Genomic DNA, 19,123 nt, shown 5'->3' with positions numbered 1-19,123 from the left:
TACATAAGAGAGTAGTGGCGCGATATTGTTAAACTAGGAACACAGTTAGTGCTCATGCTTGTGTTACTGCGTTCTCAGTTATTCTCCTGTTTGAATGGTGAAGGCATATTTGTCGGCTGGTGGATGGGAATGTAGCATAGCATAGCATAGCATCTTTATTTATAACGCACTTTACATCCAACAATGTTGACCAAAGTGCTACAAATATAAAACAGAGAGGAAACAGTTTAAATTACATATAAAATATCTTAAAATTAAAAATAATATAATTAATAAGAAACGTATTAAGAGACATCAACAAGTCCTGCTGTGCTAAAAGCCAAGGTAAATAAATATGTTTTAAGACGTGATTTAAAAACAGATAAGGAAGGTGCCTGTCTAACATGTAAAGGCAACTCATTCCACAGTTTTGGTGCTGCCACAGCAAACGCCCGATCCCCTCTGAGCTCACGATTAGTCCTGGGCACGCTCAGGAGGAGCTGGTCTGCCGACCTGAGGGACCGGGAAGGTATGTATGGATGAAGAAGCTCAGAGAGGTACACAGGGGCAGCATTGGACAAACATTTAAAAACAAATAAAAGCAGCTTAAAATGGATCCTAAAATGCACGGGCAGCCAATGAAGTGAATATAAAACTGGGGTGATATGCTCGTATCTACGAGTGCCAGTTAAAAGGCGTGCAGCAGCATTCTGGACTAACTGCAGTCGAAAAACAGAAGATCGACTCACCCCAAAATAAAGAGAATTACAGTAATCCAGCCGAACGGTTACAAAAGCGTGGATTACTGTTTCAAATTGCTGTCTCGTAAGAAAGTGCTTAATTTTTGCCAGTTGCCTCAGATGAAAGAAACTAGACCTTACAACCAACCCGATCTGGCTTTCAAGCTTAAACTCAGGATCCATTTTAAAACCCAGATTAACAATCTCTGGTTTACAGAATGATTTCAGGGATTGCAAATCAACACACGGAACAGCAGTGGAGGCAGGTCTGAACACCATTACTTCAGTTTTAGAATCATTAAAACAAAGAAAGTTTAGCGCCAACCACGACTTGACGTCCTCCAGACATGTTTGTAAACGATTTACAGACGACCCATCTTTCTTTTTAAGAGGAACATAAATCTGGCAGTCATCTGCATAATAGTGAAACGAGAGTCTGTGCTTTCTAAAAATTGAGCCCAATGGAAGTAAATAAAGTGAAAACAGGATAGGGCCCAGAATGGAACCCTGTGGTACTCCATGAGACAGCGGAGCACGGGAGGACTCACAATTTCCTAAGCGAACTGAAAAGGTTCGGTTTGTTAAGTAAGACCTGAACCATTTCAGAACCTGTTATACCGACACACTGCTCCAAACACGAGATTAAAATTTCATGGTCTACAGTGTCAAATGCAGCAGTTAAATCGAGTAAAATAAGAATGACACTTTCACCAGAATCACATGATAAAAATATATCATTAAAAATTCTTAAAAGTGCTGATTCAGTGTTATGCATTGCTTTAAAACCAGATTGAAAAATCTCCTGAACATTTTGTGCATTCAAGTATGTGATCAATTGGTCATATACAATTTTTCCAAGACTTTAGATAAAAAAGGGCAGCTTAGATATTGGTCTAAAATGTACTCACTGTTGCGTCTCTTGTTTCCAGGAGGATTGCGGAAACATGTGGAGGACACCGAGGAGGACAAACACAAACACAGGCGCAGGAAGAACACACACACTGTGATCGTTGGCACTGCTTTCTGCTCTCTTCACTGTAAATAAACGCACCATCTTCATCTAGAAGTCCTGCATTTGGGTTCTCTTTCAACCAACCCTGACAGATATTGTGTTACACAGTTAAACCCAGTTCATCTACAGGACGATGCTGTAGTGTGTTTTTTGATATGTCATATACACAAATTTAAAGTGTTTGACATTAACATAATGTTTTACTGTGTTTTTTATACCCCAGCTTCAGTAATATATTTTGACAAATACACTAATGAGGAGTTATATCTGTTTACCATCTACACTGCTGTGTATCTGGAACAGTCCACTTGTTAAAAATGATTTATTAATGTTTTAAGAATCGTATAATTAGCGGTATCAAAGGAATTCTTGGTTTTAATGACCTGATTATTTACCATCCCTGGTACAGATGGAAAGGTTAGTTTATACAGGTTAAGATGAAAATACTAACAAACACATCAAATTTTACTTTGTATTACTAGCTGTAGAAGACATCTTGGAATGACTGATAATAAGCTGTTCTTCACATTTTGTAACTCACAAAAAATACAAAAGTGTAGCAAAATGTCATAATGTTATTGGGATTACATGGACTTCCTCTGGACTGGATTAATGATTGAGTTAATTAGTTGCACTGGTAAGTAGACTTTATTACCATCACACAACACTACAGTGTCTATTTCCCTTATTTATTGTTAAAGCATCCTGAGCCACCAGGACAATGGAAAGTTAAATAAAATTAGAGTTTGGTTCACAAGAAACATACTCTTATTATCTGCCCAACTTTAATTTTAATGCAGTTAACATCATTATGTGTGTAAAGTGTAATCAACGTGTTAGCAGTGTTGAGTGGACTATTTCTACTTTCTGTGCTTTGAGGCACTTCTGAAGCTCCACAGCCGAAAGTTACGTCTTTGTTTTAAGATTTAATTGGCTGTGGTTTGATCTTAATGGCCCTGGGCAAATATCTGCTTACAATTAAATCTGCAGTGTTTTAAAAAGTTTGTCTATTGTTAAAATGATTTATGAGTGCTTTATAAAATCTGCACTTTGAAACAAATTGCTTTGTTTCTAAATTTTATAATCTGAATGCTTAGCAGCCTCTGTCTAGAGGGAAATGAGAGGATTTACAGAGCATGATAAAAAGCCCAAGGAAATTACAGCAAAGCCATTCATTATATTTTAGTCGTGATTTCTAGCTGTAGAAAGTATGTAGGAATCATATAGTATTTTGGATTGATTGATAACCAGATGTTCCTCCCAAATGTTCCTCACAGCATTATTGGGATTGTAAGAAACTGACTGAGCTAATGAATCATTTCTGAATGAGCATTAAGTGGATTTTGTTTAGTCACAGAAAGCTAGGCTGGGTGTTTCCTGTTTTTGTGATAAGCTAGGCTAACTAGCTGCTGTCCATAAATGTGACATATAATATTATAAATGTGCTTCCTCAAAAGAACAAAAGAATATTAGCAAAATTTTAATTAATTGTATATTTAATAATCTAGGAAGATTTTGAACAAAAATGTAATTACCCAGCAGCTTATGCTTCTTCCTGCTCCTTTTTGAACATGGACGTTATTTGGAGTTGTGGTTGCTCGTTTTCCTTTTGTTTGCTTTGTTCATTTGTCTCTTTTAATTCTATTTTTTTTATACTTTTTCAACATGTTCAAAATAAAGATTCAATCAATCAATCAATTACCCAGCAGTCTGAAAACAAGTTTACATGTGCAGCATCAGTCACAGTATTATTACACAGTATGCTAATGTTTTTCAAACGTTAGAGCGATATTATCTCATTCTTGTAAAAGGCATTACCTCAACATGCAGACCAGGGTTCAAACGCACACACACATAGACACACACACCTTATCGCTGGTACAACCAGGAGAGACAAACAGATCAATAAGCGCTACCTGCACCAGTCAAGAACTCACAATTACCGTCGGTGCCTGAGGAGAAGATGACATTTGAAAAGATTTCTCAAGATTTCAGCACAGATGGCCATTCAGTCTCTCACCGTCAAAGATTTCGACAAGGTACAGCTCACTTTACAATCAAATTCCGAGCAGTTTCTTTTCTGCTTTTTTTTATACCACCGCTTTACTCCCTCCTTGTGAAATCTGACCTCGTGGAGCTTTCACTCGTTTACTCATTTTGGTTTCAGATACATGTAAAACATTTGTAATAAGTGTGTTACATTGTTTAAAACTAAACCACATAGCAGATTGCTCTGTCACCTATTAGGAAAGTCCCCATTATAAATTTATTTGATTTACTGAAGACAAAATATTTTATTAGGATTTTTAACTGAGAGGAACATTTTCAAGGTCTGTTTGCAGATGGAAGCAGACCTGCGTTTCCACACCACCGACTGGTTATACTGAGTCTGAGCCTGCTGAATGCTGTTCTGCTGATAGCTGCTGTTGTCACTGGGATCTATTGTAAGTATGAGAGTCAATAAGAAACTCCTTAATCTGAAGTATAATCCTTGTTCTGTATGATATTAATCGCACAAAGTAGTAGAACCAAGTACGAACGATGGTATGAAACTGCAGAAATTCATATAATTTACTTTTACATATATGAATATCTGATTGATTAGAGTTTATTTCTAGACCAGAGTTTCTTAATGTTTTCAGTGTGCCAAATGACACAGAGCCACACTCAAGAATAATACTGTATTTGTAATGTTTCATTTTGGACACATTACAAGCACAGCATTTGCGGTTTATGTTGGTATATGCCATTTTCACTATCATGAAACAGGTATGTGTTGCTTTGCAGTTGCTTTGGTCGCTAGATGGTTGCAAGTTTTGCTAGTAGTATGCATGGAAGATGCTAACTTGTCTGCTAACCCTCACTAATTACTTACCGAGCAGTATTAAACTGTGAAAAGTGCAACTAAATGAAAATCGTTTGCCTTCAAATCAAAACTTCTGCCTGGAGAAATGTGTTAGTTGCCGCACAACTTTTACTTTGAAAGCAAATGTCGTCTGTTTCTGCGTTTTGGCACACTGCACCTAGAAGAGTAAATGGTTACTGTTTGTGTGTACAATAGTGTCTTTCATACAAATTAGAGGTAATCAAAGCAATCTGCTGGCAAGGTTTTTCACTCAGCCATAGTCAACAACCTGAGCTCAATTCCAGTCACTGGACCTTTCGGTGAATGTAGTTCTTTGTATAGTTATTTGTATATATTAGCTGGTATCTGTGTCTGTGACAAGCACTCATACTGTCTATAGATGCAATACGCTAACAAATCTACTTTGAAACAAATATGTGGAGCCAACATGACATCTGGAAAACTGAAGATCACAAACCAATGGCTGACATCACGGTGATTAGAGCAATCTTTTATATTGACCCTCTTTTCCTTTCTTATCTTTCAGGTGTCAAAGCCAAAGACTTTCAGGTTTCAGATTCATCTGTTTCACCCTTGTTGATTGAAATGAACCATCTCCGCAACCACAGTGGTATCATCAAAGAGAGGCTGGAGGCCCAGGCAAAACTGGTGAAAGAGCGCACCAACCACGTGCAGCTAAAGCTCCAGGTGAAGCAGTTGAAGGTCGAAAATGATTTGCTTCAGCGACAAATTGAGACACTAAATGCAGCGAAATCAAATCTCCAGACAAATAAAACTCTCTTAGGTAAGTTCAGCCTCCAACCCGTCTTTGTGAACATGCAGCATGCTATGAATCTGCACGGCTTATTGTGAGATAGTAAATGGTTGTTCGATCTCTCTTGGAACAGAGGAAACCTGCGGCAGATGCCCAACAGGATGGCTCCTTCTTAAAACATCCTGTTATTATTTTTCTCACCATGAAATAAACTCCAGAAAGAACTGGACGGAGAGCAGACAATACTGCATTAATCAGGGCGGTGACTTGCTTGTCATCAATAACTTGGAGGAGCAGGTTGGTCAGAAACGAAGTCTTTTCTGCTTAAATAGTTTATTTTGTAGGCCTCTGTGTCTGGTTTTAAAATGCCAAGAAATTCGAGCCCACCATGTGTGAGAAAGTTATCTTCTGTTAATGATTAAGATTCATTTCAATTTCATAATCTTGGTGCATAAAAAAGTAAAGTCACAATAATATACGTTTAATTTTGGCAATTACTCATTAACTTGTACGTTATTAAGAGCTTTACACTCAAAAACTTTACCATCTCTGCTCGTGTGTGGGTCTGTGTGGGTGGGATTTAATTAGACTGAACTTACTTTAAACTGGCAAAGTAAGAAAAATAGTACTCGTCTAACTTCTTAGAGCAAATATGTGACATCTTGATAAAGGCTAACCACGGGGAGCAAATGTTTTATATTCATGATAGCATTGCTCAGCTATGCCTAAACGAAAGGGCTTTTAAATTCTGTTTGATCACACCATACTTATTAGTCATCATTTAAAAATCAAATTGAATGTCTGCTTTCTCATAGCTCCTCATAACCGACAACTTTCAAAAAGTGAGCAGCTCTGGCGTATGGTGGCAGAATGGATACTGGGTCGGCCTCACTGATGTGGTGACAGAGGGAACGTGGGTCTGGGTTAACAATGTGACCGAGGTGGATTCAATGTAAGCGACTCGTGAAGCGCTATGATTCATTACTGACAAATGTACTGAAAACAAGTTCCTCTCTAAGCGATTGTGCTTTACTCAAGGTACTGGAGAAGTGGGCAGCCCGACAGCTCTGGTGAGGAGAAGAAGAACTGTGCTGCTTTTCTTTTCTTTACCGATAATGTGAAGACGTGGTACAATGTAGAATGTAGCAGCAAACAGCTGAACTGGATCTGCGAGATGGAGCCAAAGCAAACCACAAGGGGACCTCAATGATGATGTTTCAAAATAATAATAGCAATAATGTCATAAAATCTCTCAAATAAATTAGCTGTAACTTGACATGTGAAAAATCGTGTTATACACTACTGTAAGTGACACGTTTTCGGTTTTTTTGTTTTTAAAGTATTTTGACAAAACTCAGCATATTCAGTTGTATATGGGGGAAAAATGTCTGCAGTGTCTGGTCTGTAATGATTTTAAGATGTTTAATGCTTAACTTGATAAAATAAAAATTCATCCTTAAAGAATATTTCTGATCCTAATCTTGTTTAGATGATCTGAAAACTCTGCTGTTCCTTTACCTCCTGTAAATGGTTAACAAGTAAACTTGATTTTCTGTTTGCAATGTTACACACACACACATGCGCAAACACCCGCAGGGCAATGTCCTAACAAATACTCTCTCTTTCTCGGGTGATCTTGCTGCACTCTTCTCATCTCGTCGATTAAAATGGAGGACAACGGAAATAATGCTGGCTTTTTTGAGAGTACTTATAACAAACTGACTTATCCTGAGGACATTAGTGAAGATGACCACTCTTTCAACTTGAACCAGGAGAGGCAACAAGGTAAATGACAAGAAGATGAATGATGATTGAGGAAATATGTTTAATGTTTCTTCTCTGCCAGAAACTAGCTTTGCTCTTCACAGCACTTTTTATAACTTGTGATTACACATCCACATTTTCGCCCACCACTTGGGTGTTATTTTGATGTTGCTGTATTGTGCATGGCTCTGATATTTATCCACCACTTATCTGTGTAGTGTCCCTGTCCACAATGGGGCCTGGATCCTGTTTAAATCGTTACAAAGTGCTTGCAGTGAGCCTGGCAGTGCTCGCTGCCTTTCTGCTGGCAGTTGATATTGGCCTGGGAGTCTATTGTAAGTGATTACTGCAAGCTGCAGTTTTTGTTATATTGAGAAATTTTTTAAATCTTAAAAAAAAGGTTCAACAGGAGGGAAAATAATCATCTCTTGTGGGAAAATCGAGGTCAACAAAAAGGGATTTGATTTATTCTCACCTGACTCTTTTTATCTAGTTTTAACTCCCTGGTTTGGTTTTCCACCCTGTAGCTTCACTGCTTATTCACCTGTGTTTGTGTCCTCAATAGGCCGCTAATTTTACTGAAAAGTCTCCAATAAATACTGTTTCACTACCTGCCTGCCACTAAAGAGTAGCTAAAGTTAGCAGGTGAATACAGAAGAAACATTAGCATCTATGAAACTGGATGTTATCCCCTCAAATTCATGGAAACCAAAATAATAAAGCCCAGTCTTTTTTTCATAAACTGTATAAGGTTGTTTTGTGTCAGCTTTCTAAAACGTTTGTTTCTGCTGCCCCCAAGTGATCAAAAAAGAACAAAACAGAAAATGCAGGTTTAATTACTAACATTACAAATGTACCTTAAATAACGGTCACTAAAGTAGCATCAGGGAAATTCAGAGTTTGTATTCCCTTAGAAAAACATATTAGTTGACGCGTTTTTTTCACCTGGTTGCAAACACAGAAAACTTTCTATACATGATTTAAGCTACAAAATATGAGGAGCGCTTGATTATTTGATTAATAAATATGTTAATTTATAAAAATGGTTATATGCTTTTGCATCAGTGACTATTATATCAGGTTTTGCCCACTTTATTGGCTAATATTAGATTACTACAGATCACTCATGCCAAATGCCAGACTAATTTGAGTTTTAATTTAATTGCAGTATTTCTGTTACATAATTTATCCATATAAGAGGACCAACAAGCTGATGACTCAGTTGTAAATACCTGTTACTTCTTTGTTTAGAAAGGGTCACCAGAGCAGGTGGATCAGCAAACGTGGCATATTTAACCAGGATTTTTGTTTCCAATCTTGAACTGGGATCTTTTAGTTGTTAGGCAAATGTATTAACAACTATACTAAAGAGCTATTCACTATGTTATTTAATTATGGGACAATTTAAAAAAAGGAAAATGTGTATACTGTCTTAGCTGTGACCTAAAAACTGCCTGTGTTCTAGATAATAAATAAATATTTTTAAGTGAGGTTTGTCTGCTACTGCTCTTTTGTTATTTCCATTAGAGTTCTTTCTTCAGCTGTACCAACACCGTAAAAATTGTACAGTTTTTAAAGTCTTCCTTTTCTCTACTTTCAGACTACAGACTTACTTATGGGAACCATTTAGTAACAGACATCAGCACTGAGATTGCCAAATTGCAGGCTACTTACAACGCTGCACTCCAAAGCAAGACTGAAGCCAAACAGGAGGTGGCGAAAGAGATCAAGTCACAGCAAATTACCAAGTGGGAGCTTGATCATCTGAACAGAAGGAAAAAAGATACCGAAAAACTAATAGACAGAACTGAAACGGAAATAGCGATGTTGGAATCCCACATGCCAATGCTCAGTGAGAGGCTTTTTCTTTATTTATCATGTTAATAAATGCTCTATAATTGTTATGTCATTCCTTTTTTTTTGGTTTTTGTCGACAGAAGAGGGCTGCAGACAGTGTTTGCCAGGCTGGACTGTCATTAATTCCATGTGTTACTTCTTCGCTTTATCTGAGGAACTCTCACGGAGATCGTGGATGGATGCCAGACATTTCTGCAAGAGGCAAGGAAGCGACTTATTGGTCATCAACAGCAGAGAGGAACATGTAAGACTCAACATTTAAACAACACAATGAAACTTACTGACAAACTTACAAGTTCCACTTCTCATGAACAGCACTAGCATATATGAATGTTTGTGTGTGTTTTCACGTACATGTGTATTTCCTATATTGTCAGATGGCCCTTGCTGAAATTGTAAAAATGTCTCGAGACCCCTCGAGATCGCTTGCCCACAGTGGATTCTGGATTGGACTGAGAGATGCAGATGTGGAAGGAAGTTGGACATGGTTGGATGGGACAAGGGTGGAAGAGGGGTATAAATTCTCCTAAAAATCTTAATCCATAATGACAAAGTGAAAGAAGTTTTCTTGCTATTTTTTTTTTCCAAATCAACATTTACATAAGTACTCACAGCCTTTGCCATAGCACTCAAAATTGAGCTCAGATGCATTGTGTTTCCACTGATCACTTGTCAGAGGTTTCTATTAGTTTTTGATTGGAGTTCATTGTGGTAAGGATTGTATCAATGCACAGATCTGGGAAAGGGTACAGAAACATTTCTGCACCCCTGAAAGTCCCGATAATGGCTCCATCATCAGTAGATGTAAGAAGTTTGAAATCACCGGGAATTTTCCTGGAGCTGGACGCCCAGCCAGTCTGAGCAATCAGGGTGTAAGTGCCTTAGTCAGCGAGAACTCGATGGTCACTCTAATAGAACGACTCTCAAAGTTGTTCAGGTCATGTGCAAAATGCTCTGGACTGATGAAACAAAGATTGAACTCTTTGGGCTGAATGCCAAGGATCAGCACCTAGCTAATTCTATTCCTACAGTGAAACATGGTGGTAGCAGCATCATGCTGTGGGGATGTTTTTCAGCAGCAGGAACTACTCAAGACTACTCATGGTCGAGTTGATGATAACTTGCTCCAGAGCACTATGGACCTGGGACTGGGGTGAGGGTCCATCTTCCAACAGGACAACAACCCTAAAGGTGGCAAAAGGTGCTTCAACAAAGTATTGAGTACTGAGCAAGGGCTCCGAATACTTATGTACATGTTGTATTTTTGTTTTTTGCTTTTAATGCGTTTGCAAGAATTTCAAGCAAATCTTTCTGACTTTGTAATTATAGGCTGTTGTGTAAAACTTTGAAGTGAAAAATGAATCAAATCCAGTTTGGAATAAAGTAATGTAATGTGACAAAATGTGGAACAAGACAAGCGATATAAATTCCTTCTGAATGCCCTGTAACCATTATCCACTTGTGATAACGTAATTTAAGTATATGTCAGTTTATTAATTTAAGTATATGGTAATTTCCCATATATCTCTGTCAGAGCACACATAAAAAAACTAAGCAAAGTTACCCATCTCTTGTTTCAGGTACTGGGATAATGGAGAGCCTAACAACCAAAACAATGAAGACTGTGCTGCTATGTATCCCAGAGAAAACCCCTTTCATTCATGGAACGATGCTCCATGCAACTGGAACCTGAAATGGATTTGTGAGAGGACACCAAGACCTTTTAGCTCTAGCTTAAATGTTTAAACAGAGAGTCAAGTCTGGCTTTAAGGCATGGACGTGTCTTCTGAACTTTTTTTTTTCTTTATTGTCATGTCTTTTGCAAGAGACTACAAAATGTCCAAGAAGATTAAAATAAGAAAAATACATCTGAGTTATAAAGGCATCTACAAAATGTATGCAAATTCTGTAACTGTTACAAATAAAACCTTTACCTTTACTATGTACACATATTTTACCACTGTACAGATTTGTACACTAACATGCCAGTGTTTCAGGAAAACCTTTACATGCCCTCTATAGGTCATGTTAGTTAGAGCCCAAACATTTACCATTTAATGGGCTATGACTGAAACACTTGACCTAGACATTTTAGACCTAGCGTTGCATCAACTACAGCCTTTTGAAACTCTACTGAAATAGAGTTTTACAGAGAACAGTGAAAAAATCAAAGAAACCAATGAGCTTATTCTGTACACAACAATAAGTCTACAACAGCTCAAGCTGGAATCAAATAAGGACAATCACATCACTTTTCAACACTGAAGTGTAGAATTACAGTTAACAATTAACACTTCAAAGGGTCACCACTCATTTTGCTAAAGAGCTTCAATTGTAGATGTATCTAATAAACTGGCAGTTAATAAATAAACACAAGCCAAAACTAATCCCACTTTGTCCATTTCCAAGACTAACCTACCAAATTATGACTTTTTTAAAGACTGGGTTAAAAGAAAACCCGGTCGTTTGCAGTGCTGTGGTCCCTCACAGCACTGCAAAGTGCTGTCGAAGTTGCTTGAGAAGCTGCTGAGTGTCGACGTGTTCTGGGAAAGCGTCCTCAGATTTTTGGGCTGCACTGTAGCTGCTCTGAAGGTCCCCAAGCTGGACACAGGCAAGAAGATGTAAAGATCACACTTTGTCACTTTTAATTGCACTGCATGATTTGGTTGGACCTTGATAGCGATAAATTACCTTTTCAGAGAGAATGGAGAGATTGAAGTGTGGCTCGTACATATGGGGGGCCAGTGATGCAGCAGTCTGAAGGAAGCCTTTAGACTGGATTAAAGGCAGGGAAACAATTAACACCTGTCATGAAAATGTATATGAAAATGCAGTGTTTACAGATTTAAAGTTTTATTTTCTTTAATTGGAGCAATCCTTACATCACGTTGCCATCATCATTATCACTATGAAAAAAGCTGGAAAACCCTGAAAATTTAACCTTTTAAATCATGTTGGCAGCAGAAGTGTTAAGCAGGTGGATTGCTCATGCTCCTCCTGCTACTGGAAAAATAAAATCCCATATATCTCATGACGCTTTGTCTCATATCAAGCTATTATTGCTAAATTGCTTTATTGCCTAGCTCTTTGTTGGAGTAACAGGGGCTTACTGAATATTGGATTTATATTACGCAAGTATAATTTGAGAGATATCTTTTGATAATATGAGCTGGATTACAGTTTATATGACGCTAATAACTACATTTTAGTGATTTTCTTATAATGGGCTGTGTTATATCACATTAGAGGTCGAAAGGATCACCATTATGATTTCATTACTCATATTTTAGCAGCTTAACAAAGACAATGATTCAAAACTATGTCTTTACCTGTTCAATGTGACCTTTTCGCAGCTCCAGCACAGCCAGGTTGTTATAAGCTTCAGCATGGTCATTATTAAATGCCAAAGTCAGTTTAAAGCACTGATAGGCCAGAGTCAAGTCCCCTATTCCCTGTAAACACAGAGCATATTCTAAATTATACAATGTAAGGTTGTCATTTCAATTAACTAAGTGTCAAATTATGTTAACTGTGAACCATATATGGAAGTGAAACATATTAAGTAATTTTCTGTTAACTCACAACAGCCACGTGTCCTATGTTGTACCAGACATCAGCCTGCTCTTCATCATTGGCCACCAGGGCCAGAGCCCTCTCAAACGAGGACAGAGTCATATCGTACTGCTGGGCGTAGAAACAGCACAGGCCCAGGTTGTTGTACAGTTGGCAATTATACACTCCCATCTGGAGCAGCCGTCTAGCAATGGGTGAAACATATTAAATCACAGATGGTAAATAAAATCTCATCAGATAAATTGTAACAACACATTACACAAATTGTACAGAAAGTTTGTCTGACCTATAGAAGCGCAGAGCAATCTCAGGCTGATCTGTATAGAAGTGATTGCTGCCTATGCAGGCTATGGCCTCCACGTGAGTGTTGTCCTGCTTCAGGACGTCTTTATAGTACTCTGTCGCTGATGAAATGTTGTTCATCTCCTGTCAAAATACCATTTTAGAGACAATTAATGAATGGACGGATGGATGGATATCTTTAATGATTCATGCAACTGTTAAGGTTATACTCCATGCAGCTATGGTGGAAAGTTTACATTAGTCCAGTGGTTCCCAAATAGCTTGGAGGCAAGTCGTTAAGATTTTGTGTCAACCAAACACTATTAGTGTAACTGAAAGCCCTTTTGTCTTTAACCTCAGCAATTCAAGTACTAAGGTTAATATTGCAAAGAAGCTGGGAGTGAAGCTGTTGTTAAAGCTGGCTTCCTTTAACTATGACTGCTTGCATTTCTCCACTTCAGTGACTTTGAAAATGTTACTCATTCCTTAATTTCGTCCAGACTTGACCATTAACAGTCTGCTTTCAGGTGTCAGCCTGTCACTGCTTGGCCAACTAAAGCTGGCCAGCTCTTAACTGGCAAGTGTAAGCAAGACCACACATCACTCATATTAGCTTCCTTTATTGGTTGTCAGTAAGTTTTAATTTTTTTTTTCTTTGATTTTAAGTGATTGCAGGGGTTGGCACCTCCTTAGCTCTCTCATTGAGCAGGTCTGCTGAGCAGAGGCTTTTGACTGTCCTGTGGTCCAGATTAAAACAAAGAGGAAATCAGAAACTTAAATGTACCTTCTCCTACATTGTGGAGCAAACTGCCTATTTACATCAGGGGCATTAGACATTTTTGAAAACGGTCTTTGGTTATTACACCAGACTAAGTCCTGATTACTTTGAATTGTGCTTTTACTGTTTTTGTTTTTTCATTTTGTTTTTTGTTTGTTTTGATTGGGGCTGCAGCTGCAGTAATGCGGACGCTGCACCGGTCCGTCATGGTGAAGAGGGAGCTGAGTGTAAAAGCGAAGCTCTCAATTTACCGGTCGATCTACGTCCCTACCCTCACCTATGGCCACGAGCTGTGGGTAGTGACCGAAAGAACGAGATCGCAGATACAAGCGGCAGAAATGAGCTTCCTCCGAAGGGTGGCTGGCCTCTCCTTTAGAGATAGGGTGAGAAGTTCGGCCATCCGGGAGGGGCTCAGAGTAGAGCAGCTGCTGCTCCACATCGAAAGGAGCCAGCTGAGGTGGTTCGGGCATCTGACAAGGATGCCCCCTGGGCGCCTCCTGGGCGAGGTGTTCCAGGCATGTCCCACCGGGAGGAGGCCCCGGGGCAGACCCAGGACACGCTGGAGAGATTATATATCTCGGCTGGCCTGGGAACGCCTTGGTATTCCCCCGGATAAGCTGGAGGAGGTGGCTGGGGAGAGGGAGGTCTGGGCCTCTTTGCTTAGGCTGCTGCCCCCGCGACCTGGCCCCGGACAAAGCGGATGAAGATGGATGGATGGATGGATGGCATTTTGTTTTCTTTATTTAAGCAGTTTTATTGTCTTATTATTTTATGACATTTATTCTTTTAGCTGTTAAGCACTTTGGGATACATCATAAAAACATTCCACTTGACTTAACGGCACAGAAAACAACTAATTTAATTTAATTTTAATATACCAGAACACATCAGCGTCCCTGACTGAGGAGGATAAAATTTGTGATGATGTAAAACTGAACAATTTCTTCTGAAAGGAAAACCACACAAAACCATCTAAAAGGAAAATAACTGTGAAGAAACTACATCTTTTGGATCCAGCTGAGAGTGCCAAACAAGCTAAAGAGCCACTCTGAAACCCGAAAACACTTCTAAGAGACACTCTGTCTACTGGAAAAGAGCTTTTGAAATGAACCACAGGCAGCTAGAACTTGTCTGAATTGTGTTAAAGTGCCTGATAAGGAGCGGTTATGTGATATTCGACAATGCAATTAAATAAAAAACTGACTATATTCGAGATGATGATGGCATACTGTACCTCATGGATACGAGCTATTCCTGTTAGAAGGGTAACCTCTCCAGGGAAGTGATCCAGGCCTTGCTTGAAAAGACTGAGAGCCGTTATTGGCTGATCCATACGCTGATAAACCTAAAGGAAAATGAAAACAAGAATAGTGATTTCAAGAAAAACATTGCTTTAGAGAGAGAACCTTAAAATGTACAAACCCTTGGCAATAATCACTACCTTTGCGAGATAGAGATACGTATCTACCATCTCTTGGTGGTTGAGAGCTGATCGAAACTGTTTTTCTGCTTCTCTATATAAACCAAGCCTAAGAGGAGAGAAACAGACATTACATAATTTCATATACATAAATGTTAATTTAATCAAACATTGCAGTTGAATAATATGAAGGATGGTGTGTTACTTGCCTGTAGTAGCATTTTCCCAGCTGAACTTTCCACCACCAGTCTTTGAACTGTGCATGTTCAGTAGCTTGAGCAGCTAAATCCAAAGCCTGTACAAGGAATATAATATTTCTTTACATACAGTCCTGTCATCTAATGTGTGGTAGTTTTCTTTACACTGCAGATTTGTGTATCGCTTACATTTTTCACATCATTTTCATGATGGAAGATGTACTCAAATAATGTCTGTGGAGAAAGAAGATTGCTTCACATGCAGGAAAAACACAATAGAAAACAACTGATAAATGTCTGGAAGTCACAGTTTGAGTCTTACCCTGGATAAATTGGGTTTTTGGGAATACTTGGCCAGATTTAGTCTAGACAAGTTTATAAATGGTCCTTCGGGATTTGTTAGCATTGAAGCCTAGAAAAACAATAAAAGAAATAGGTCATGCTAAGAATTTCAGGCTTTCAGTGTAACATAATAAATAATAAAATGACTGTTGCTATCAGTCTTACATTAATATATTGTCTGCTGCATAAATTAACTTGAGAAAATGCAATAGAAACAGGCATGTGTCAAACATGGCCTTTAGTAGGAATACTCACTGTCCCCAGACGAATGAATCTACCAGAAGAAGCGGTGACAGGACGAGCTGTGCTTGCAGTACGTGGGGTTTTGATGGCCTGCTCCATTGTCCCAGGGCGCCCGGACTGTGTGCTGGGTCTCACAAATCCTGTTATAGGGCGTCCTGATTGTGTCATGGGCCTAGATTTCAGGAAATAAAATATATCTGATTAGAGATTAATCACGAAAGCTTCATCAGTTTGGTTTTTTGTTTTCGTTGTCTTGAAAAACCTACCTGACAGCTGGTGTGGGACCTCCACCATGACATGTTCCAGGAAGTCTTAGTGATGTACCAGGTCCTTGCAGAGATCAAGTGTTATAAAAAAAAAATACTAATTAAGAAAATGTTCAAATTATTAATTTAATGAATTGTGGAATTTGGAGCAAATGCTTAAACTTACGTGCAACTTGAGCAATAGAGCTTTCATCCAGCATCATCTCAGCAATCCCCTCCTGGTCAACCTCGATTTCATCTATGTAAACCATCTCTGTAAGAGCACGGGTTTTCAAGCTCCATGCAGCCTATGACGCAAGTACGCGCGCGCACACACACACACAAGCAAGTTTTAGTCATGTGAAATATTTCACATTTATGTAGAAGAAGGCATAAAACAGTCTGGAGCTACAACACAAATTATCCATAAAAAAGAACAAAATGAGATGGAAAACAGAGACATGTGCAGTCATGGTTACCTCTGAGATTAGCAAAGATGAGTCCTTAAGATAGAGTGCAGACAGTTAGCGAGAGAGTAAAGAGATTTAAGAAAAATGTGAATAAATGGGAAGGAAGCAGAACGAACATAAGACACGATAGAAATGAGACTTGAAAAGAAAAGTAGCGTATAGCAACAGCTACTAAGTTTATAATAAACTGAATAAGTATGATGAAATGCTACGTTAGTGAGATATAAACAACACAGACTCGACTAATCGGGATTATGCAGCAGGTTGTCCAGCTGTCCATCGTTAGCAAGCTAGGCTAACCCTGCTAACTTCACCACAGTACCTGGTCGTATGGGTTGTCTTGTAATATTTTCGTACAAATATCAGAACATTGTTGGAGTTTCCGCCTCCTGAAATAGCTCCACGCCAGAAACAATGGGTCCATCGTCACTTCCATTGCTTTTGCTAATCAGGGAGAAATAGCGTAGATCTAAAAGTCAGTTAGCAAGCTGCTAAGAGAAGATGACTTGAAGGCGAGACCGAGGCTTCCTCTGTCGCTCGGCAACAGCCTAGGAGGGCGGTCCTTCACTGCCGCAATTTCCTCAAAAGAACTGAATAAAATAAAAGAAAGTTAAATTAAATTAAATTCATGGGACATCACTGTTCTTTTTTAAATTAATTCATTAATTCAAATTTGATTTACAAGAAATATAGATCAAATAAAATAAATAAAAATATAAATCTGTGGAAGCAGTTAATTTAGGTGAGTAAAGAACTTTCTTACTCATAACTCTTTATATAAGTCATGAAACACGCCACACTTAAATAAACACTTTGAATACTTGAATGGACTAAGTAATACATCATTTTTAAACAATTAAAATTTCAATTACCTGCTTTTGGTATTTTTTTTAATTATATGGTTGAAAAGAACACATTAAAAGCACAAATGCTGACATTAAATAAAAAATATTCAGAAATAGGGTCTAGCACCCGGACTGCTTGCTTCTTGGTAATGACGGAGTTGTCCTCTCCTGCTTTTTCCTCCTGAGTAAGTCAAAGCATCTGATTGGGTAACGGACTCCTCCGTCATCTTTGTAGGCGGTGCTTGTGGAATAACAGTACAGCTCCATCTTTGTAGGATTTGACAGGAGCTTTGACCCAACTCGAAGAGGACCGCGAGCCCGGGGCTGAAGTACAAGTAGACTGAATGAAAACACAAGCGTAGAAATCAGTTTCTTAAACAGAGGCAGAGGGCTTTCATATTACCAGGCAGCGAGTCTTTTAATTCACATAACCCGCAAAGATGCCCGATTTCAACGCTTGCTCTTGACTCTGGTTGTTTCCAATGGAACTAGCCTAATGGGACACGCGGGCTTCAAATAAATCCTTTTTGGTGAATGACACTATATCCGAAAGCCTGCGTGATAGCGACAGAGAGACACACACGGAAGTGCGGACATGGCTGACAGGACTGCTCCCAACTGCCACCTGAGACTGGAGTGGGTGTACGGATACCGGGGACATCAGTGCCGCAACAACCTGTACTACACCGCCGCCAAGGAAATTGTCTATTTCGTCGCCGGTGTGGGAGTTGTGTATAACACCCGGGAACACAAGCAGAAATTTTACCTGGGGCACAACGATGACATAATCAGGTAGTAATGACATGTTTATATAAACATATAAATGCATTTCAGCACCGTGGACAGCACCAGACTTGAAACGTGTACTGAAAGTGTAGAGTTGTCATTATTGGAGCTGGTGTCACCTTGTGCAATGTAATGCGATATTTTTCAGCTCCACGGGGAGTGCACCCCTACTTAGCAGCATCCCTAGTTTGCTGTGGGTTCAATATTTTGCTCAAGGGCACTCCAGCAAAGCAAGGGGTCCTTTGAAGACTGCTCTTGCTCCCATGTTGGAAGGAACCACTACACTAACATTAATTACTAAACAGAAACTAATATTTTAAAAATTATTTTGTTGAGTTCACGTTTATGCTTTAAAATTATTTGTCACTGACAATCTACTTTTAAACAATGTCATCCTGGGAAAAGCAGCAACCCATTCGTACAAAAAGGACGAATGGGTTGCTGCTTTAATATAAAATGTGGTTTAATGTAAAATATTTGACATTGATGCTCAACATTTAGTCATTTTTAAAAGAAAGGTTGACAGTGTAGACAGTAAAGTGGGCATATTTACCTCTGTGCAGTCCAATACTAATGTGCAGTATCTGAAAAATGCACTTGAACAAAGCTGTCCTTGAAGGAATCCTTGAATTGGAAAATTGAGGTAATAAGGGATTTAGTAGCTCGACCTCTGCATCTCAGGGAAAATGTTGAAACCTTTTTTTTAATAAAAAGTTATCATTAATCATTATATCACTCATCTTTCTCAGCATGCTGCACAACAATGACCTGTGACCAGTGGTTTAGTGCTTGTGTTGACATATGTGCGTCTGTGTGTGGGTTGGCCTGGAGATGACTAGCTTTATACTGTGTCGGTCGTCAGCTGGACTCCTGCTCCATTATTAATCGGACAGTAGAGATACTAACCCTCCGCTGCCCTGTGAGTAAAGTGCCTGAGTTCAAATGGTGAGCAGGAGGAGTCACAGACTAA

At 38.9% G+C, this 19,123-nt stretch overlaps 4 protein-coding genes across 6 annotated transcripts in view; 3 read left to right on the top strand and 1 right to left on the bottom strand.

The window, feature by feature from the left end:
- Positions 1-3,597: 3,597 nt before the first annotated feature.
- Positions 3,598-6,817, top strand: LOC146686616 (uncharacterized). Its single transcript, XM_085441103.1, has 6 exons — positions 3,598-3,770; positions 4,062-4,175; positions 5,124-5,381; positions 5,485-5,648; positions 6,167-6,303; positions 6,390-6,817. Exons 1-6 carry the CDS (start codon positions 3,695-3,697, stop codon positions 6,559-6,561), a joined length of 921 nt encoding a protein of 306 aa, XP_085297229.1. The 5' UTR covers positions 3,598-3,694; the 3' UTR covers positions 6,562-6,817.
- A 132-nt stretch (positions 6,818-6,949) lies between these two features.
- On the top strand, positions 6,950-10,911 carry LOC146686615 (uncharacterized). The gene is made up of 6 exons (XM_085441102.1): positions 6,950-7,136; positions 7,334-7,450; positions 8,716-8,967; positions 9,053-9,216; positions 9,350-9,486; positions 10,553-10,911. Exons 1-6 carry the CDS (start codon positions 7,019-7,021, stop codon positions 10,716-10,718), a joined length of 954 nt encoding a protein of 317 aa, XP_085297228.1. The 5' UTR covers positions 6,950-7,018; the 3' UTR covers positions 10,719-10,911.
- Positions 10,746-17,096, bottom strand: ttc8 (tetratricopeptide repeat domain 8). Its single transcript, XM_085441101.1, has 14 exons — positions 16,845-17,096; positions 16,240-16,360; positions 16,074-16,137; positions 15,820-15,979; positions 15,545-15,634; positions 15,412-15,456; positions 15,235-15,320; positions 15,047-15,134; positions 14,840-14,950; positions 12,832-12,971; positions 12,555-12,729; positions 12,302-12,424; positions 11,664-11,747; positions 10,746-11,573 (listed from the first exon to the last, which is right to left on the bottom strand). The coding sequence occupies exons 1-14, from the start codon at positions 16,956-16,958 to the stop codon at positions 11,457-11,459; spliced, it is 1,518 nt and encodes a 505-aa protein (XP_085297227.1). The 5' UTR covers positions 16,959-17,096; the 3' UTR covers positions 10,746-11,456.
- Positions 17,097-17,628: 532 nt separating this feature from the next.
- Positions 17,629-19,123, top strand: part of eml5 (EMAP like 5) — a 53,012-nt gene continuing 51,517 nt past the window's right edge. For all 3 annotated transcript variants that reach the window (XM_085442276.1, XM_085442275.1, XM_085442274.1), the window contains exon 1: positions 17,629-18,159. In XM_085442276.1, the coding sequence (XP_085298402.1) occupies positions 17,963-18,159 (197 nt within the window). In that variant the 5' untranslated portion in view covers positions 17,629-17,962. The remainder of the gene's footprint in view (positions 18,160-19,123) is intronic.

The sequence above is a fragment of the Copadichromis virginalis genome, linkage group LG19 (genome assembly GCF_057382275.1).
Source record: "Copadichromis virginalis isolate Kocher_CV1m ecotype Utaka linkage group LG19, C_Virginalis_male_GT1.1, whole genome shotgun sequence".
Taxonomy (NCBI): domain Eukaryota; kingdom Metazoa; phylum Chordata; class Actinopteri; order Cichliformes; family Cichlidae; genus Copadichromis; species Copadichromis virginalis.
Note: the sequence above shows the minus strand (reverse complement) of the source record. Positions and strands in the feature narration are given on the sequence as shown.